Consider the following 22,867-nt stretch of genomic DNA (forward strand, 5'->3'; position numbering starts at 1 on the left):
TTGTGGTCAGAAAAGAAACTTGATGAGATTTCAATATTCTTAAATTTACCAAAGCTTGATTTGTGACCCAAGATATGATCTATCCTGGAGAATGTTCCATGAGCACTTGAGAAGAAAGTGTATTCTGTTGTTTTTGGATGGAATGTCTTATAAATATCAATTAAGTCCATCTTGTTTAATGTGTCATTTAAAGCTTGTGTTTCCTTATATATTTTCATTTTGGATGATCATTGGTGAAAGTGGGGTGTTAAGGTCCCCTACTATGATTGTGTTACTGTCGATTTCCCCTTTTATGGCTGTTAGCATTTGCTTTATGTATTGAGGTGCTCCTATGTTGGGTGCATAAATATTTACAATTGTTATATCTTCATCTTGGACTGATCCCTTGATCATTATGTAGTGTCCTTCTTTGTCTCTTGTAATAGTCTTTATTTTAAAGTCTATTTTGTCTGATATGAGAATTGCTACTCCTGCTTTTCTTCTGATTTCCATTTGCATGGAATATCTTTTTCCATCCCCTCACTTTCAGTCTGTATGTGTCCCTAGGTCTGAAGTGGGTATCTTTTAGACAGCATATATATGGGTCTTGTTTTTGTATCCATTCAGCCAGTCTGTGTCTTTTGATTGGAGCATTTAATCTATTTACTTTAAAGGTAAGTATCGATATGTATGTTCGTATTACCATTTTCTTAATTGTTTTGGGTTTGTTTTTGTGGGTCTTTTCCTTCTCTTGTGTTTCCTGCCTAGAGAAGTTCCTTTAGCATTTGTTGCAAAGCTGGTTTGGTGGTGCTGAATTCTCTTAGCTTTTGCTTGTCTGTAAAGGTTTAAAGTCTCAGTCGAATCTGAGATCCTTGCTGGGTAGAGTAATCTTGGTTGTAGGTTTTTCCCTTTCCTCACTTTAAATATGTCCTGCCACTCCCTTCTGGCTTGCAGAGTTTCTGCTGAAAGATCAGCTGTTAACCTTATGGGGATTCCCTTGTATGTTATTTGTTGTTTTTCCCTTGCTGCTTTTAATATTTTTTCTTTGCATTTAATTTTTGATAGTTTGATTAATATGTGTCTTGGAGTGTTTCTCCTTGGATTTATCCTCTGTGGTACTCTCTGTGCTTCCTGGACTTGATTAACTATTTCCTTTCCCATGTTAGGGAAGTTTTGAACTATAATCTCTTCAAATATTTTCTCAGTCCCTTTCTTTTTCTCTTCTTCTTCTGGGATCCCTATAATTCGAAAGTTGGTGCGTTTAATATTGTTCCAGAGGTCTCTGAGACTGTCCTCAATTCTTTTCATTCTTTTTTCTTTATTCTGCTCTGCAGTAGTTATTGCCACTATTTTATCTTCCAGGTCACTTATCCATTCTTCTGCCTCAGTTATTCTGCTATTGATTCCTTCTAGCAAATTTTTAATTTCATTTATTGTGTTGTTCATCATTGTTTGTTTGCTCTTTAGTTCTTCTAGGTCCATGTTAAACGTTTCTTGTATTTTCTCCATTCTGTTTCCAAGATTTTGGGTCATCTTTACTATCATTACTCTGAATTCTTTTTCAGGTAGACTGCCTGTTTCCTCTTCATTTGTTTGGTCTGGTGGGTTTTTACCTTGCTCCTTCATATGCTGTGTGTTTCTTTGTCTTCTCATTTTGCTTAATTTACTGTGTTTGGGGTCTCCTTTTCGCAGGCTGCAGGTTCGTCGTTCCTGTTGTTTTTGGTGTCTGCCTCCCGTGGCTAAGGTTGGTTCAGTGGGTTTTGTAGGCTTCCTGGTGGAGGGGCCTAGTTCCTGTGTTCTGGTGGATGAGGCTGTATCTTGTCTTTCTGGTGGGCAGGACCGCATCCAGTGGTGTGTTTTGGCGTGTCTGTGACCTTATTATGATTTTAGGCAGCCTCTCTGCTAATGGGTGGGGTTGTGTTCCTGTCTTGCTAGTTGTTTGGCATAGGGTGTCCAGCACTGTAGATTGCTGTTCACTGAGTGGAGCTGGGTCTTTACGTTGAGATGGAGATCTCTGGGAGTGCTTTTGCCGTTTGATATTATGTGGAACCAGGAGGTCTCTGGTGGACCAGTGTCCTGAACTCGGCTCTCCCACCTCAGAGGCACGGGCCTGACACCCGGCTGGAGCACCAAGACCCTGTCAGCTACACGGTTCAGAAGAAAAGGGACCAAAAAAGAAAGAAACAAAAAAATAAATAATGTAATTAAAATAAAAAATAAAAAGTAATTATTAAAAATAAAAAAATTAAAGTGTAATGAAAGAAAGAAAGAACAACCAAACCAAAAAACAAATCCTCCAGTGATAACAAGTGCTAAAAACTATACTAAGAAAAAAAAAACAACAACGGAGAGACAGAACCCTAGGACAAATGGTAAAAGGAAAGCTATACAGACAAAATCACACAAAGAAGCATACAGATACACACTCAGAAAAAGAGAAAAAGGAAGAAAAAGATATATTTGCTCCCAAAGTCCACTGCCTCAATTTTGGGATGATTCGTTGTCTATTCAGGTATTCCACAGATGCAGGTACATCAAGTTGATTATGGAGATTTAATCCGCTGCTCCTGAGGCTGCTGGGAGAGATTTCCCTTTCTCTTCTTTGTTCGCACAGCTCCTGGGGTTCAGCTTTGGATTTGGCCCCGCCTCTGCGTGTAGGTCGCCTGAGGGCGTCTGTTCTTCGCTCAGACAGGACGGGGTTAAAGGAGCAGCTGCTTCGGGGGCTCTGGCTCACTCAGGCCGGGGGGAGGCAGGGGTACGGATGCGGGGTGAGCCTGCGGCGGCAGAGGCCAGGGTGACGTTGCAGCAGCCTGAGGCGCGCCGTGCGTTCTCCCGGGGAAGTTGTCCCTGGATTACGGCAGCCTGGCTGTGGCGGGCTGCACAGGCTGCCGGGAGGGGCGGTGTGGAGAGTGACCTGTGCTCGCACACAGGCTTCTTGGTGGCGGCAGCAGCAGCCTTAGCGTCTCATGCCCGTCTCTGGGGTCCGCGCTGATCGCCGCGGCTCGCGCCCGCCTCTGGGGTCTGCGCTGATAGCCGTGGCTCGCGCCCGTCTCTGGAGCTCGTTTAGGCGGCGCTCTGAATCCCCTCTCCTCGCGCACCAGGAAACAAAGAGGCAAGAAAAAGTCTCTTGCCTCTTCGGCAGCTCCAGACCTTTTCCCGGACTCCCTCGTGGCTAGCTGTGGTGCACTAACCCCTTCAGGCTGTGTTCACGCCGCCAACCCCAGTCCTCTCCCTGCGATCCGAAGCCTGAGCCTGAGCTCCCAGCCCCCGCCCGCCCCGGCGGGTTAGCAGACAAGCCTCTTGGGCTGGTGAGTGCTGGTCTGCGCCGAGCCTCTGTGCGGGAATCTCTCCGCTTTGCCCTCCGCCCCCCTTTGGCTGCGCTCTCCGCCATGGCTCCGAAGCTTCCCCCCCACCGGTCTCTGCCAGTGAAGGGTCTTCCTAGTGTGTGGAAGCTTTTCCTCCTTCACGTTCCCTCCTAGAGGTGCAGGTCCCATCCCTATTCTTTTGTCAATGTTTTTTCTTTTTTCTTTTGCCCTACCCAGGTACGTGGGGAGTTTCTTGCCTTTTGGGAAGTCTGAGGTCTTCTGCCAGCGTTCAGTGGGTGTTCTGTAGGAGCAGTTCTACGTGTAGGTGTATTTCTGATGTATTTGTGGGGAGGAAGGTGATCTCCACGTCTTACTCTTCCACCATCTTGAAGGTCTCGGCCATTCTGACGCTTTTAAATGGCTTTGATGGCTTCCTGTTGCATTTATGTTATTGTTCATTATCTTCAGCATCGTGGCTTCCAAGCCTTACATGTTCTGATCCCCTACCTCCCTCTGACCCCATCTTGGAGCTCTTTATCTTTCCTTCCCTTCCCTCCCAAATTCCTGCTCTTCTCTGTGTTCTTCAGTGGCCAGTACTGCCCCCACCTACCCCACCCCACCTGGGCCTCATGCAGATCCCACATCCTCTGCCCAGAAAGTACTGCGCAGCGAGCTGGCCTGCAAACCCTTGTTTCCATCCAAGTCAAGATAAGGAGCTTAGACCAGAGCATGAATCGACCCCTCATGGAACATGCTGCCTGGTTCAGCTGGCATATTTTTGTAGCACGACCTCCTCTCTGAAGGAGCAGTGCACACATGCGCGCGCACACACACACACATGTGTGCGCGTGCATGCACACACCTTATACCTACAGGCATATTTGACTTTAAATGAGAGAGGCGAAACCTTAAAACTTTTAGGAGACAATATAGAAGAATACCATTCTGGCTTTTAGTGTAGGGAAGAATTTCTTAAACCTTCCATCTTAATACACACACAAATCTCAAACAATAATAGAAAAGATTGGTAAATTTGACCATATTAAAACTGAGGACTTCTGTTTATCGAAAGACCACATAAAGAGAATCAAATAAGCCACAAACTGGGAGAAGCTATAACTGACATAGGATTAGTACCTAAAACCTGTCAAGAATGCCTTTGGATCAGAAAGAAAACGATAGACAACCCCATAACAAAATGGGCAGTAACATTGAAAAGACCCTAGAAGAGACAATGTGAGTGGCCAGCAGATAGGAAAAGGTGATCAGTCTCTTGTAATTAGGGATATGCAAGTTACAACCATAAGGTTTCATACTGGCCAGATTAGTAAAAATGTGAACATCTAGGAGTATTAAGTATTGGTGAGGATTTGCAGCAGTCAAATGGGAGGATAAATTTGTTCAACTACTTTGAAAGATTATTTGGTATTATTTAGAAAAGTTTCAGATAACCATATCCTCTGACCGGGCAGTTCTCATGGGTGCATACACACGTACATACATGCACACACATTAATACACACTCATACACACACATACCCATACGTATGCACCCACACCCCTCATGCATACACATATACACAAATACACACATATACATGTATGTACTTGCATGACACACATGCATGTACACACATATATATACCAACACGCAAACACACACATAAATGCACATATATACACATGAACATACATAATACTTTATATATACATATGTGTGCCAGGAGATGGGTGAGAAAGGTCATATAAGAAATGTCTGGAATAATGAAAATTGGCAGTAGTCCAGCTGTCCATCAACAATAGATAGATAAATAAATTTTGGTATATTCATATAATGGAATTCATGTTGAAGTGAAAACGAATGAATTATAGCTTCATGCCAAAAAAACCCACTCACAGGTGAAAAACAATATGGAGTGAAAAAAATAAGTTGCAGTAGAATATATGCAGTATAATTCCATCTTGATAAAGTTTGAAAACATACAAAGCTGAAGAATATACTCTTTAGGGATACATACATATGGTAAGACTATAAATAAAAGGATATGAGAGATGCATAGTTCCAAATGGTGGTTCCCTCAGTGGGAAGGGAAGAGATGGGAAAGGGTACATGGGGGATGCCAGAAGTAAGGGTAATATTGATTTTCTTAAACTGAGTGATGGGAACTCAGGTGTTCTTTATATTATTATATATACTGCCTGATAAATATATCTTTATAAATAGTAGCTCTTATCTACTCGATATTTGATAATAAAAACAGTACCAGTTGGAGGAGAGAGTAACCTGGTATAATGTATTTAGTATACAGTTAGGGTTGGAGAACGAATGAGAAGAGAGACACTCTTTTCTAAACCAGGGAGATAAAAATGAAAAGTAGGAAAAGGAGAAGGATGGTTTTAATAATGGCACTAAAATCCTACTTCGGACAACCTGAGAACTAGAAGGATAAAAGTTGCTGAAGATTTGCCAAATTGGGTATTGGTTTAATTATCTGATTACTTTTGTTTGTTTGTTTTAGTATTTATTTACTTATTTTGGCTGCCCTGGTTCTTAGTTGCCTCATGTGGGATCTTTTGTTGCGGCATGCAGACTTTCTTAGTTGCAGCGTGTGGACTTCTTAGTTGCAGCATGCTGAGTTTTAGTTGCAGCATGCATGCAGGATCTAGTTCCCCGACCAGGGATCAAACACAGGCCCCCTGCATTGGGAGCATGGAGTCTTACCCACTGGACCACCAGGGAAGTCCCTGACTACTTTTGTTTTTAAACACTTAGAAATTCAAGCGGGCTCTTGTTTTGTAGTAGACTTAATATCCACAGAGTTGAGATGACTCATCATGTTTTGAAAACGCCACAGTTTAGCAGAGAAGCAAAAGTAATGGTTCTATTTGGATTAAAGCTCTTTAGAGGTTTTTGATGCTGCTGTCCCTTGGGTTTTCCAGCCCAGCCCTCAGAGGATGTTTTGTTTTCTGAGCGCCCATGCCTGCACCTGTGAGCTATCCCATGTGGACGGTGGGGCCTCACAATTCAAAGAGCATGCCTTGCATAGGTTTTGGTAGCACAGAATTTAGCATATGCTTTCAACTCATTTATAACATAACTTAGCATGTTTTTCAATGTAATTTATTCACTAGCAGTCTTAATGAAATGGGCTGATGTGACTAAACATGGTGTGGTGTGAAGAGCATTCAACCACTGAGGACTTATGAACCTGCCTTTCTAGCTGGCTCTGCCCTGATGCTATTTTGAGCAAGTCAGCTTAAACCCTGAGCCTCGTTTGCATTGCGAGGGGATTGCTGAGGTCTTAAAGGATCCATTCAGCTTGAAAAGTTCATGATTCCATGATCGACTACTATATTTAGGGAAGATTTCCAGATGGAAAAATATGACTTTCAAAAAGGGTAAATATCAGTAAGACACCGAATTCTGCTTTGGGAGTGAGACCAAAACATTCCTAGAGACAGACATCTCCCTCATGAGTTTTTTTAAAAAAGTTTTATGGTTTTTTTTTTTGTTTTTTTTTAAGATTTCATTTTTTTTAAAGAGCAGTTTTAGGTTCACAGCAAAAGTGAGAGGAAGGTACAGCGATTTCCCATATACTCCCTGCCCTCACCCATGCTTAGCCTCCCCCACTGTTAACATCCCCACCAGAGCAGTACAATTGTTACAACGAATGAACCTGCGCTGACACAGCATTGTCACCCACAGTTTGTAGGTCACTTTGGGGGTTCACCTTTGGTGTCGTACTGTCTGCGGTTTTGTCTCGTGAATTTTTAATCACTGTGAATCTGCATGGCACCAGGGCAGTTCCTGCTCTGTTACATATAGCATGGCAGGGACCTAGCAAAGGAGGAGGTACAAGATCGGCACTGGATACGTATGTGTCGTACCGTCTATACAGGAGAAAGTGGCTTAGTGCTTGCTACTCAGAGTGTGGTTAGGCATGGCCCCCCCGGGAGCCATGCAGAAGCTCAGCGGAGGCCACCCCCCAACCCCAGCCCTGCTGGACAGTGCCTGCATCTTAACAAGATCCCCCATCACGCATATATCATCCCCATTCCTTTCTCTCTGTCGTCACAGAGAGAACCTTTCACTCTTGTCTGCCCTAATGCTTGAGAGCTTGAAAATTGATCTCCAGGGCTTGAAATTAGAGTCTCCGAAGCCTTTTCTGCCGGGAGAGACTCACCTGGGTTTTCTAACCTCTTCCTGAATTAACTACAGAAGTGATTCCCATGGCATTTCAGCAGCTGTCTCTTTAGAGTTGATTTCTCTCTCCTGGGGCTTGGCCAAAAGGAGGGGGAAGAAAACCTTCACAGCTTGGCTCACCTCACAATTCTTTTTTTTTTTTTTTTTTTAAATTTTTATTTATTTATTTATTTATTTATGGCTGTGCTGGGTCTTCGGTTCGCGCGAGGGCTTTCTCCAGTTGCGGCAAGTGGGGGCCACTCTTCATCGCGGTGCGGGGACCGCTCTTCATCGCGGCGCGCGGGCCTCTCACCATTGCGGCCCCTCCCGCTGCGGGGCACAGGCTCCAGACGCGCAGGCTCAGTAATTTGTGGCTCACGGGCCCAGCCGCTCCGCGGCATGTGGGATCTCCCAGACCAGGGCTCGAACCCGTGTCCCCTGCATTAGCAGGCAGATTCTCAACCACTGCGCCACCAGGGAAGCCCAACCTCACAATTCTTAATAGAGGTTTTTGTTTCTCAGTTTTACTAGCTAGGAGAATTTTTCATTCTTTTGATCACTTTGCCTTTCCTGTTCCTTGTCCTTTGTAGGCAGAATTGATTGAATTCTAATTTGCATCAGATACTTGGGCTCATAAATTAGCCACTAAACGCTCCTTTCTTTGCTATTTTATCTCTTGCAGTTTTCCAGTGCACTTACGAATATGTTTGTGATTCATTTTAAAAGGGATCTTGCTCTCTGTTCAGGTCTTGTATTTCAAAATAAATCATATCATAGCAGAGTTTTAAAACAGACACATAAAATAATTTATTCTTAGGAAAACTGTAAAATCTTTATGCTACATAGTTGTACATATTGTAATTTTATTATTTCTCAAATTTATAACTTTTTAACCTTTACTGTAGAGAAGAACAGCTACTTTACTGTAGTTGTAATAAGTATCATTTTTACTTTTACCCATGCTTGGAATGTGGCAGGTAAATAGTAAAAGCACATAGACAAGAAATCCTAGAGCCAGGTTGTACGGAAGACAACCAATGCCTAATAATATTGCTATGAAATAACCTAAAATCTCTGAGAAATGGTTTTCTTCTTTTATTGTCTATTCATTTTCAAAAGTCATGTTCCATATGAAGGAGTGTGACCCTTTAAAGTAAGCAGCTTCTAACATCTACCCTTCTGAAACTCTTCCAAAAAATTTCAGAGGAAGGAACACTCCCAAGCTCATTTTCTGAGGCCAACATCACCCTGATACCAAAACCAGACAAAAATGTCACAAAAAAAGAAAACTACAGGCCAGTATCACTGATGAACATAGATGCAAAAATCCTCAACAAAATACTAGCAAACTGAATCCAACAACACATTAAAAGGATCATACACCATGATCAAGTGGGATTTATCCCAAGGATGCAAGGATTTTTCAATATCTGCAAATCAGTGTGATACACCACATCAACAAATTGAAGAATAAAAGGAATATGATCATCTCAATAGATGCAGAAAATGTTTGACAAAATTCAACACCCATTTATGATAAAACCTCTCCAGAAAGTGGGCATAGAGGGAACCTACCTCAACATAATAAAGGCCATATATGACAAACCCACAGCAAACATCATTTTCAGTGGTGAAAAACTGAAAGCATTTCCTCTAAGATCAGGAATAAGACAAGGATGTCCACGCTCGTCACTATTATTCAACATAGTTTTGGAAGTCGTAGCCACAGCAATCAGAGAAGAAAAAGATAAAAGGAATCCAAATTGAAAAAGAAGTAAAACTGTCACTGTTGACAGATGACATGATACTATACATAGAAAATCCTAAAGATGCTACCAGAAAACTACTAAAGCTCATCAATGAATTTGGTAAAGTTGCAGGATACAAAATTAATACGCAGAAATCTCTTGCATTCCTGTATACTAACAATGAAAGATCAGAAAGAGAAATCAAGGACACAATCCCATTTACCATCGCATCAAAAAGAGTAAAATACCTAGGAATGAACCTACCTAAGGAGGCAAAAGACCTGTACTCAGAAAAGTACAAGATACTGATGAAAGAAACAAAAGATGACACAAAAATATGCAGAGATATACCATGTTCTCGGACTGGAAGAATCAATATTGTAAAAATGACTATACTACCCAAAGCGATCTACAGATTCAATGCAATCCCTATCAAATTACCAATGGCATATTTCACAGAACTAGAACAAACAAATCTTAAAATTTGTATGGAGACACAAAACACCCCGAATAGCCTGGAGCTGGAAGAGTCAGGCTCCCTGACTTTAGACTATACTACAAAGCTACATTAATCAAGACAGTATGGTACTGGCACAAAAACAGAAATATAAATCAATGGAACAAGATAGAAAGCCCAGAGATAAACCCACACACCTGTTGTCACCTAATCTATGACAAAGGAGGCAAGAATATACAATGGAGAAAAGACAGTCTCTTCAATAAGTGGTGCTGGGAAAACTGGACAGCTTCATGTAAATGAATGAAATTAGAACATTCCCTAAAACCATACACAAAAATAAACTCAAAATGGATTAAAGACCTAAATGTAAGACCGGATACTATAAAACTCTTAGGGGAAAACATAGGCAGAACACTCTGACATAAATTGCAGCAAGATCTTTTTAGATCCACCTCCTAGGATAATGAAATAAAAACAAAAATAAACAAATGGGACCTAATGAAACTTAAAATCTTTTACACAGCAAAGAAAACCTATAAACAAAATTAAAAAACAACCCTCAGAATGGGAGAAAATATTTGCAAATGAAGCAACCAACAAGGAATTAATCTCCAAAATATACAAACCGCTCATGCAGCTCCATATCAAAAAAACAAACAACCCAATCAAAAAAATGGGCAGAAGATCTAAATAGACATTTCTCCAAAGAAGACATACTGACAGCTCAGAAGCACATGAAAAGATGCTCAACATCACTAGTTATTAGAGAAATGCAAATCAAAACTACAATGAGGTATTACCTCACGCCAGTTGGAATGGCCATCATCAAAAAAATTTACAAACAATAAATGCTGAAGAGGGTGTGGAGAAAAGGGAACCCTCCTACACTGTTGGTGGGGATGTAAATTGGTACAGCCACTATGGAGAACAGTATGGATGTTCCTTAAAAAACTAAAAATAGAGTGCCATATGTTCCAGCAATCTCACTCCTGGGCATATATCCAGAGAAAACCATAATTTGAAAAGATACATGCACCCCAGCATTCACTGCAGCACTATTTACAATAGCCAGGACATGGAAGCAACCTAAATGTCTGTCAACAGAGGAATGGATAAAGAAGATGTGGTACATATATGCAATGGACTATTACTCAGCCATAAAAGAGAACGAAATAATGCCATTTGCACCAACATGGATGGACCTAGAGATTGTCATACTGAGTGAAGTAAGTCAGACAGAGAAAGACAAATATCATATGATATCATTTATATGTGGAACCTAAGAAAAGCATACAAATGAACTTATCTACAGGACAGAAATAGAGTTACAGGTGTAAAAAACAAACTTATGGTTACCAGGGGGGAGAGAGATAAATTGGGAGATTGGGATTGATACATACACAGTACTATATATAAAATAGACAATAAGGACCTACTGTATAGCACAGGGAACTCTACTGAATACTCTGTAAAGACCTATATGGGAAAAGAATCTAAAAAAAGGAGGATATATATATATATATATATATATATATATATATATATATATATATGATTCACTTTGCTGTACACCTGAAACTAACACAACATTGTAAATCAACTATACGCCAATAAAAAATAAAGTAAGCAGCTTCTATCTGCTGTAAGTTTGTAACTTTCAGATGCTAATGGAACCAGCTAGAAATATTTCATCTATATAAATATATGACTAAATATCACTTACAGATTTTGGTGTATACACACAAAATCTGTTCATAGAATTTTGTCTTAACTCTTGATTTTCATCTCTGCTAGTGAGTCACAGATTCCTCTGGACGCCCCCGTTTCAGCTTCTGTGCAATGTAACAAGCTATTTTAACTCTATATTATGTCTTTTGTAACCTTACAAATTACATAGTATTATTGTTCATTTATACCATCAATGTTTGTTTAGATTTAAGCATATTTTTATCATTTGTTTATTCTCTGTTTCTTCTCAGATCTTCGCTCTGGGATAATTACCTTTTCTTTTGAAGTATTGATGTATCCTTGTTTAGAAAGACTTCTGTTGGTATAACCACTTTTTTTAAATCTGAAAATGTCCTTCTTTTAACAAATGGAGAGTATTGCTGTTTATTCAAATCTAGATGTCAGTATCTTCTCTCAGCACTTTGAGGATGTTATTTCATTGTGAATTGGCCCCTAGTTCTGTGAAGTAGTTATCTCATGGTGTAATTGCCATTCCTTTTCTCTGACTGCCTGTACAATTTCTCTTTGTCTTTGGTGTTCTGTGGTATCATCATGTGTATAGGTATGGGTTTTAAAAAAAAAATTCACGTGGTTTGGGATTCTTTTTCTTCCTGAATTCAAGGATTCATGTCTCTTACTGTTTTGGACAGTTCTTAGCACTGTCTCTTTGAATATTGTCTCTGCCCAATTCCCTCCATTATTGTTTTTTAAAACTTTGATCAAATATGTGTTGGACTCATTCTGTGTTCATATCTCTTCTCTTTTTTACGTTTCTCCTCTTTTTGTTTCTCTGTGGTACATTCTGAGTAATTTCCAGGTCTGTCCCCCAGTTCACTAAATCTCTCTTCAGCTGTGTCTAAATTGCTGTTTATTGTTTATTACATATTGTATATTGAGTTTAAAAATTTTAATTATTGTTTCATTTCCAAATATTCTTTTGGTTTTTCAAATCTTTCTGACCATTTTCATAGCCTCTTGCTCCTTACTCATGTTTTCAGTCCCTTCTTTATTATTTTAAATGAATTAAACACACTTTCAAAAATGTATCCTATAATTCCAATATCTGAAGTCTTTACAGATCTGATACTGTTTGTGTGGGTTTCTTCTTTTTACTTTTGGGGGCGGTTTCTCTTGACTCTTTTTCATAATACCTTATTTCTTATGTGTTTTGTAACTTTGCAGTCATGCTTGACCATCAGGCTGTCTGGTCCAGTGTCCCTCTAAGCTCTCTGTTTCAGTGTTCCTCTAGGACCTGTGCCCTGGGCCTTCATCAGGGGTCTGGGCCATCACATTTCCTGCCTCTCTATACAGTGTACCTGAATTACAGATGGAGATACCTAAGCCACTTAAATGATAGTGACAGCTGTCACAAGGATGAAGAATATGAAAGTTTGAGAGGATGATGGGATGCTTTTGGCACATATCAGAACTTGGTCCTCAGACACCATTCATTCATTCATTGATTTATTCATTCACTTAACAGATGTTTATCGAGCTCTTAGTATATGTCACTCACTGTGCTAGGCACTGGGGTAACAGATCAACAGTTTCTGTCCTCAAGAATCTCAGAGTATAATGAGCAGACAGTTCATTTCAGTGGGGCACGATCAGGGATGTGACAGGTAGAGCCTAGGGAAAGGCACTCACCCAGCTTTGGAGTATTGAGGAGGGAGGTAGTATCTGTGCTGCATCTGCAGGGCCGGTAGGAGTAATCCAGGTGGAGAGCCTGGGAAGGGCATCCCAGGCAGAGAAGAATGTGCAAAACACCAAGCCACAGAGAATCTGGGTAGCTCATTCGGCCAGAGCATCATTGGGAAGGTGTGAGAGTGGAGCAGGGAATGATGAGAGGTGAGCCTGGAGGTAGTCTGAGGTCTGGATGTGGAAGGTCCTATAACCTTATAGTTATAACATATAACTAGGAAACTGCTGAACCCTCTTCCCTGGGTAGTGAGTGATGCTGTCAGAGTGGTCGTGATCATTTCTCGTAAGAGCCAACTCTTATGGAAGAAAAAGGACATGCGCTTGGGAGTCAAGGCAGGCTTATGTGCAGATTCTAGCTCCACCTCTGTCCGGGTGATCATGTAATTGATTTAGTTACCTTCTCTGAACCTCTCTTTCTCATGTGATAAATGAGAGAGAACAGACAAGACAGGCCTGTAAGGCCTCTTCCATTTACAGTATTCTGTGGTGTTGTTAGAAAGTAAGAGAAACATGTCAGTGTGTACACACACACACACACACACACACACACACACACCCTTAAGTAAAAGTGGTGCTCACATTTACGACTATTCGCAGGTATTATGCTGACAGTAACTGTGGCAATTTCTGACTTCCAGTTGGTTGTTTAATGTCTAACTGTGAATCGTGGCTGTTCACAGTGAGTGGATATCTGTTGATTGAGGATATTTTTATATCTGAAACAAAATGTTAGCAGTATGACTTTCATTGCCTTGCAGCTAAACTCAGCTGTTACTTTCTTTGTAGATGAGCTCCCTCTGGAACAGCACAACCTTTCTTTATCCTCCTTGGAGTTCACGCCAAGGGAAAGCGCCGTGCACAGCACTGCACACGTGGCCTTAACAGAAGCCGCTCCAGGGTCCCAGCAGAGCAGTTCTCTCCACGTCAGATCATCTCCATCCCCCAGTACTTTTGATACAAACTTTTTTAAGCAAGGAAAATGGACCCAAAGTACAGCAGATCACAGCATCTTTGTGGCAAATTATGTGTCCGTGACGAGCAACGAGGTCATAGATGATGATGAAATGGATAACTTTTTGCCAGAGACTTCCTGGACCACTTCCCGCGTGGTTTCTCCCATACGATACGTCTCACACAGTCTGCCAGGGCTGCTCAAAGAAACGTTAGACTCCGTGCCGACTCCATCGTTACCCATCATTTCTTTACAAGATGAAGAAGTGACATCAGCCTGGCAAAACACAGTGCAACAACCAACAATGTCTGCTGAATCCCCCAATCATTTCAGTGCTTTTCTGTCAGCTTTTCCCACTTCCAAGGGCATAATTCCAACTCCTAGTAGGAACTTGGTGTTTTATCCTACTGACACTTACGGGCACGTTTCAAGTAGGACTTTGCCGGAGATCATGGCTTCGGGAGTAGAGGGTGCAGAAACCTTCCTTCTCAGCTCGCAGTATTCTGAGCCTCGACCGCCACATGATGGTGTCACTCGGCAGCCTCCTCCCCTGTCCGGGCAGGTCTCACCGCCTCCAGAGGATGCTCTGGCCGCAGGTACAGACAGATACTCTGACGTGACTGCTGCTTTGGGTGGAAGTCTGGATGAAACCGTCTCTCCAGGCACACACCGCTCTGCAGCTCTGTCCCAGATGGCCCTTGCCTTTGGCAGCAGCAGTGCACATTTGGCTTTGTTTTCAACTCCTCTTGCGTCTGGATTGTTCTCTACTCAATCAGCCGGTGTTTCATATAACCCCTGTCTTCCCGCCAGCTCCAGTGAGGCATCAGAATTGCCTGGCCATTCAGCGGCCCCAAGTCGTGCGGGTGACACTCACGTCTGGAGCCCAGTGTCTTCGTTCAGACCGTACACGTGGTGCGTGTCCTGCACTGCGGTGTCGCCTCGGTACGTGCTGTCATCGAGCCTCACGGAGAAGGACGTGGGCTCAGGGGATGGTGCTGAGACCCTGTCCCCGACCCTCTCAAGGCCCTCAGAAGTGGGCAGCATCTCTCCACTGAGCAGTGTCACAGTGGACTTCTCTGAATTTGACGAAGGCCCTCAAGAATTTCATACACTTTTCCCCTCAAGACCGATGGTTCCCCTCTCTTCTCCATCTGTGGAAATCTCAGCAACGAGCGTCGGTATTTCAGCTGAGGGGGAAATGAGTAGTGTTATGACCGCACAAGTGTCCCCTCCCCAGGGCCACCTCTCTGTGCCTGTGTCACTTGACGCTGCTGCTTTTCGCTCCTCCTCTGTCGCCGAAACTCAAGTAATGCCATCCAGTGTGACAGCCGTGCTTTCCTCGGTCACCCCAGGTGCTCTCCTTGACTCTTCTTTCCCCATCACAGCAAACAAAAACACACCATCGCTTGCTGTCAGAGGCCCAGGTCTTCTTACGTCTTACAGTTTGGACCTGTCGGCACAGCCTTCGCTTTTCCCTGACCGAGAACCTGCCAGTTTTTCCCAGCGTGAAAGTGCAAGTATTTGGGATTTTACATCCAGCTTTTTCTCCACTCCACCACTGGAATTCAGCAGCTGGGTCTCTCCATCTTCAGAAGTACTTGCTTCTCCGTCTCCGAGGTCAAGTGATCTGTCCACCTTCATTTCTCAGGCATTTTCTACCTTGGTTGAGACACTTCCGTTGACCAACTCTACCAATTCTCGGTCACCTCAGCTTTCTGTTCCCAATTCCACAAACCTTGAGTTTTCTCAGCTCTGGCCAAGCTCAGACCTTCTTTTAAGCACCTTCACTTTTCTCCCTAGTTACTCTGAAATGTCACTACTCTCTAGCTTTCCCTCCAGTTCTCCAAAGTTTTCTGAAGCACCCACAGTGTCACTCACAGATGCTGGAGCTCATTTTACCTCAGCTTTCACTGCAGCTACCTCCTATTTTGAGTTTTCACTCATGTCCCATGAATCTGCAGTCCCCACACTGGTGCCCTCCAGTTCTGAGCCCATTTTGACTGCTGAAACTCACTTAACATCACTTTTGACTGCCGTTCCTACTACACCCGTTTTAACGGAATCTTCTGTCTTTTCAACCCTGACACCTTCTGATGGTGGTGTCAGTGCTATGAACAATCCCACGTCCGTCTTACCCTCTTTCTCTGAAGTCATCCCTGTCACCACAGTGGTGGCCAGCACTGGGTACCTGCCATCAGCATCCTCGTTTCTTCCTGAGGTGATCCGCTCGCCTCTGTCTGCAGAGCCGGATGGTACGCGTGGCCCATCGTTCACACCCACAGGTTTACCGAGGAACACCTCCACTGAGCTGAGCACATCTGACACCGGTGCTGCCCCTGAGAATTCTGTTCACACCACCCTGAACAGCAGAACCGTGAGTCAGAATCGCCATGAGGGCGGCACGGTTCTCCCCCCGCCATCCCTTCACCCCGCGACCACCCCGGCTCCCAAAGCGACGGTTCATACTCCAGCGCTGGTCACCACCAAGTCGCCGTATGTGTGTGATATCACGGTTCCCGATGCCTATTTGATCACAACTGGTAAGGCCCGGCTTCGCCTCACTTCTCTTGGTTGGGGTGATCTTCCAAAGGTGTTGATACGAAATGCTCATGTGATGTGCAGCATCGTGGCAAAGAGTGTGGGCTTTGGACCCAGACGACTCCTGGGTTGTAGGCTTCACTCCTTTGCCAGCTCCCCTGAGTCCTCCGGACAGTTAGACAGTTAGGCTTCTCTAAGCCTCAGTTTCCTCAACTATTAAACAGGGATGATGGTGGCACCTACTTCTTTGGGTTATTGTAAAGATTTAAATGCATTAATGCATATAAAATATTTAACCCAGTGCCCAGCATATAAGAAGCGCCCACAAAATATTACAAATTAGTAGCAATGAAAACAAAGGAAAGATTTAAAGGAGCCTTAGAAATGTGTGCTAGGATGTTTGTCTTTGGAGCTCATAACCCATTGGATGCGTAGATGACACGGTTAAAGCAAAACGCCTTCACGTTTCGTTCAAGCAGTTAGTTGGGCAAATGTGTAAGGGCCACCGTTGTAATTTCTTACTAATTTACTGTTCTGACTTTTCCTGGAAAAGAGGGGGCACTTTGTTCTTATATAGTCCTGTAAATGTCACTTGGAGCGGAGGAACATGGAGTGGCTCAGTATCCTCTGAACTGGGTCACAGACTTCGACCTTCTCCCCAGCCTGCAGTCCGAGTCACCAGCCGACAGGCAGCAGCTTCCCTTGCAGCTGCCGGCTGCTTTAGTCACATGAAACTGGAATACCTTTGATGTCATGTCTGAACAAGTCTGGTGACTGTGGCCCCTTGATCAGACTCTCCCACTTGTTCCTCCTGAGAAGTGGCAAGTTGCGCATAAAGTCGGTGCCCTGTTAATATGTACAGCATGTGGTTGATCAGTAACCTGGCTCTCTGTATGGGTGTCGATGGGGATGGGGGACAGAAAGGAAGAAGGGGGAGAAGATGGCAGGAGAGGTGGAGCAGGAATGCAGCGGACGGACAGGGCAGGTGGAGGGGAGGAGGGAGGAGAATGCACTGGGTCTTTTTTCTCCGTGCTGAGACCGTGGAGGGCCGTGGATCCTCTGCTATTCATAATGACACTGAACTAATTTGCAGTGCTGGCCCGCAGAGCTGTGCAGGAGTACATCATTATGTCCATCAAAGAGGTGTTGAGGAGCCACTTCAACCGTGTGGTGGAGCTCAAGGTGGGTGCCTGCGGCAGGGAAGTCTGGTGGGGGAGTCCAAGTCAAATGCACATCATAATGGGAATGGGACATGTGCTTTCCTCTCTCCCCTCCCTTCTCCTGGTGGACACCTACTCGTCCTTTGGATCTCTGCTCAAACATTGCTTCTCCAGGGAAGCCCCTTCTGACCCCAGATGAGGCCAGGTTTAGTCCATCACGGGGATGTGCTGGCAGAGCTGGAACAAAGGGCTCTAAGAGCAGAGTTTGGGGTGATGACCTAATGATCTCGCTTCCCTTTATTTACACGGAAGGGCTTGGATTAGAGTTTAGAGTGAGTGCGTATGTATGTTTCTGTACATCGAGTGAGATAGAGATAGATTTCTACATGTTTTTTGCTGGACGTCTGCCGGTGCCTTCTCTCTCCTGATAAGCTCAGAAAGCCCCGCTCTAGGCCTGCACCATCCTGAACAGAGCCACGAGCCACGTGTGGCTGTTGAGCATGTGAAATGGGGCTTGTTCCAAGTGAGATGTGCTGTCAGTGCAAAATACACACCAGATTTCAAAGACTTAGTGCAAAAAGGAATGTAAAATAGCTCAATAATTTTTTGCATTGCCTACAATGGAAATGACATGTCAGATATATTGGCTTAAGTAAAATGTTTTTAAAATTAATTTCACCTGTTTCTTTTTATATTTTTTTAATGTGGCCACTAGAAATTTAAAAATCGCATATGTGGCTCACATGTTTCTTTTGGACAGCTCTACTTAGTAGAGTAAGTGCTCCTTTTTATGGGGGGTAAGTACAGTAAAACACCTTGAATTCTCCTTAATTCCTTATTCAGTTCATATTATTGACTCTTCTTCTTTTTCACTGTCCTTGCTCTTGTAATTTTGTGCTGTTTTTGAGAAAGTTGACAGATATGTAAGAGGCATAACTAAAATAAAATTTTAATTATCTCTGAAGCAATACCCCTTCATTTAAAACTATTTATTTTTTTAACTTTTTTTTCTACTCAGTATGATTTCCTTTAAGTTTGAATTATAATAATTATCATCTTTTGCATTTTTTATTTTCATAGGTTTATGAACTGTTCGCTGACTTCACTTTTCTGGTAACATCTGGTCCCTTCGTTTACACAGCAATATCAGTCATAAATGTACTTATAAATAGTAAACTTGTTCGTGACCAGACTCCTTTAATCTTGGCTGTGAAACCCTCCTTCCTTATGCCAGAGTCCAGGTTCCAAGTTCAAACGGGTAAGAAAATTGAGCATAGTTGTTTTGATTTGTAAATAGAATTTCACTTTATTTTTTGTGTTTCAAAATAATTTGGGGAGGATTATGTTAAAATTTGTTATTTAAATTTCAAAAAACTTTATAATTATGGAGAATTTCCAGCATATGCAAAAATACACAGAATAGTTTAGTGCACCCGCAGGTACTTATTGTATGGCTTCAACAATTTTCAACTCCTAGCCACTTTTGTTACATCTACACCCCCATCGACACTCCCTCCTCTCATGTTATTTTGATATGGCATCATGTCGTCTCATTCATAAATATTTCAGCCTATGCTTCTAAAAGCTAGGACTGTTAAACATATATACACACACACATAACATATACACATACATACATATACGTGCATACATACACATACATCTGTCCACAGTATCATTATCACACCCCCTAAAATTAACAGTGACTCCTTAATGTCATTTAACTTTTTTTTTTGGCCTTGCTGCACGGCATGTGGCATCTTAGTTCCCCGACCAGGGATCGAACCCATGCCCCCTGCAGTGGAAGCGTGGAGTCTTAACCACTGGACCGCCAGGGAAGTCCCCTCATTTAACTTTTTATTATGGACATTTTTAAACATATACAAAAGCAGAGAGAATACCATATTTAGTCCACCTATGCCCGTACAAACTTTAAAAATTATCAACATTTTCCCAATTTTGTTTCATCTATCTCACACAAACTTTTTTTGAGGAAGCTAGGGTGTTTTAAAACAATACCAGGTATCATGTGGTTTCACCCATAAATACTTAAGAATTCATCTCTAATGAATTTATTTCTATTTGAAATGTTTCAGTGTTGCATCTTTTGATGCTCCAATTATTATCTTAGATATTTTTCCATTTTAAAGTGATACAAGTCACCTTCACCTTGCGTGTAGTCATTTGGTACAGTTGGCTTTCTACGTTTCCATGATATGATACATATAAATAACACATCATAGACCCTCGTACACTGTTGGTAGGAATGTAAATTGGTGCAGCCACTATGGAAAACAGAATGAAGGTTTCTCGAAAAACTAAAAATAGAACTACCATATGACCCAGCAGTTCCACTCTTGGGTATGTATCCAAAAAAAAAGAAAACACTAATTTGAAAAGATACATGCACCCCAGTGTTCATAGCAGCATTATTTATAGTTGGCAAGACATGGAAGCAACCCAAGTGCCCCTCAGCAGATGAATGGATAAAGAAGATGTGGTACACACACACACACACACACACACACACACACACTCACACACACACACACAATGGGATACTACTAAGCCATAAGAAAAGAATGAAAATTTTGCCATTTGTAGCAACATGGATGGACTTAGAGTGTATTATACTAAGTGAAATATGTCAGACAAAGACAAATACTGTATGATATCACTTATATGTGGAATCTAAAAAATAAAACAAGCTAGTGAATATAACAAAAAAGAAACAGACTCATAGATATAGAGAACAAACTAGTGGTTACCAGTGGAGAGAGGCATGGGGGGAGGGGCAATATAGGGGTAGGGGATTAAGAGGTACAAACTACTATGTATAAAATAAATAAGCTTCAAGGATATATTGTACAATACAGGGAATATAGCCAATATTTTATAATAACTCTGGATGGAGTATAACCTTTAAAAATTGTGAATCACTGTGTTATACACCTGAAACTTATATAATAATGTACATCAACTATACCTCAATTAAAAAATAATAACACATCATAGTACTTAATCCTGTACTATGGATCAGAGTTCCTTGATTTACACACTATTTTGTCCCTCTCCTCATTACTTAATACTAAAGAAACACCTTGTTCACGGGACTGTGATACTGTCCTTCTTTTCAGTACTGCAGTTTGTGCCTCAGAGTGTGGATACGGGCTTCTGCAACTTCACCCAGCGCATCGAGAAAGGCCTGATGATAGCTCTCTCTGAAGTGAGAAAACACCACCAGGGCACGTATAACCTCACGGTGCAGGTGAGAATAACATCGAATGCAGAACAAGATGCTTTCTCTTTTAAAGAGGAACTAGTTTCGGGCTTCCCTGGTGGCGCAGTGGTTGAGAATCTGCCTGCCAATGCAGGGGACACGGGTTCGAGCCCTGGTCTGGGAAGATCCCACATGCCACGGAGCAACTGGGCCCGTGAGCCACAATTACTGAGCCTGCGCGTCTGGAGCCTGGGCTCCGCAACAAGAGAGGCCACGATAGTGAGAGGCCCGTGCACCGCGATGAAGAGTGGTCCCCACTTGCCGCAACTAGAGAAAGCCCTCACATAGAAACGAAGACCCAACACAGTCATAAATAAATAAATAAAAGAACGTGAATTTCTTAAAAAAAAAAAAAAAATACCATTAAAGAGGAACTAGTTTCATAATGTTTTGTTTAAGACACACTTAACTCTTACTAATTCCCTCCAGCAGAGGAGATTTAGTTCACATGGATTAGAAATCGTCTCTTTCCATGGCCATATCGAGTCCACAGAGCATGAATAGTCTAAGTATATTTGAACATTGTAGAGGAGCCCCAGTAACCAGGGAGTTCAGATACGGTGAGCTGAAGAGAGATGAGCCTATGTAGGAAATGCAAGAATGTTCCAGAAAAGAACTTAAATATCAACTTTAAGTATCAACTTAAATATCCAATGGGGGAAATGGCTAAATACACTAGTGTTTCATATTATGGAATTTTGTTTCATGGAATACCATGAAATGCAGTTCTTCACTCTAAAAACATAGCTACTAATCAAAGGATAGGTTTTGTATGTATTACGTGGAAACTGCTGATGTTTTTACATTTCTTTGATATTTATCCCTCCACATTCTTTGTTCTCTCTTTCTCAAATTCATTTTAAGTAGATTTTGGTGATCCTGGATTCACCCTCCATATTTCTTATTTTTTCCATTTCTTTTTTAAATTCCCTATTTTTACAGATTTCTAAACCTTGTCCTCTAAGTTATTAATTTAGTCTTCAGCTGTGTTCATTATGTTATTCAGTCCCTCTATTGAATTTTCTTTTAGCCATCATTTTTTTTTCATTTTTATTTGCTCTTTTTTCATTGCAACCTTTCCTGTTATGATGCAGGATTATCTTGAATGATGATACGATATTTCCTTGAAAGTTTCTGGAGACATTAATTAGTATTTTTAATATGTTGTCTTCCATGTACTAAGTTGTCTCTGTTTTCTCTGCATTCTTTGCCATTGCTCTGTGTTGATCTTGGTCCTTCACTTTAGTGCTGTTAGGTTTCTGTAATCACCTGTGGACCATTGCTGGCTGTCTCTAGGAATGAGGAAGCAGGTGGTTAGTTTTGGCACCTTGTTCATCTTTCCACTTCAGCTGTGGAGTCTGTGTCTACATATACATAAGCCTTGTCTCCTGATGGGAGGATTCACTGGAGCCCTGGGTACCAGGCAACGTGTGGTCACGGACAGGCAGCGTGGGCACCCCTGCCCACCGTGTGAGATGAGGAGGTTGTACCCTGGGGATGGAGCGAGTTAGTGTGTTTTTCGTGGCAGAGCTGCTCTTTCTCTCACTCTCTTTCTTTCTTTGTCTCTTGTGTGCACTGCGGTTAACTCCACCCACCTTCCTGCCTAGGGGGCCACGCCACAGTGGGTCTTCGGTCCTCTCAGGCAGGGAGCTCATCTTCCTCAGGGAGCAGTTCTTCGGGTTCCTGGGGTGAAGGTGGAGCTGCTAATGCTTCTGAGTTGGCCTGGGTGTGAAGTTGGAAGGGAGAAGGGAGGGAGACAACCGACTCAGCTGTTGGCACTCAGTGTTTAATTAGTGACCCGGATCACGGTCCCGCAGCCCACCCTAGTCTCAG

At 42.4% G+C, this 22,867-nt stretch overlaps 1 protein-coding gene across 2 annotated transcripts in view; it reads left to right on the forward strand.

The window, feature by feature from the left end:
• Positions 1–22,867, forward strand: part of KIAA1549 (KIAA1549 ortholog) — a 147,115-nt gene that overhangs the window by 45,332 nt on the left and 78,916 nt on the right. For both annotated transcript variants that reach the window (XM_036863857.1, XM_036863858.1), the window contains exons 2-5: positions 13,891–16,596; positions 17,688–17,776; positions 18,835–19,012; positions 20,892–21,022. In XM_036863857.1, the coding sequence (XP_036719752.1) occupies positions 13,891–16,596; positions 17,688–17,776; positions 18,835–19,012; positions 20,892–21,022 (3,104 nt within the window). The remainder of the gene's footprint in view (positions 1–13,890; positions 16,597–17,687; positions 17,777–18,834; positions 19,013–20,891; positions 21,023–22,867) is intronic.

Source organism: Balaenoptera musculus, chromosome 9 (assembly GCF_009873245.2).
Source record: "Balaenoptera musculus isolate JJ_BM4_2016_0621 chromosome 9, mBalMus1.pri.v3, whole genome shotgun sequence".
NCBI lineage: Eukaryota > Metazoa > Chordata > Mammalia > Artiodactyla > Balaenopteridae > Balaenoptera > Balaenoptera musculus.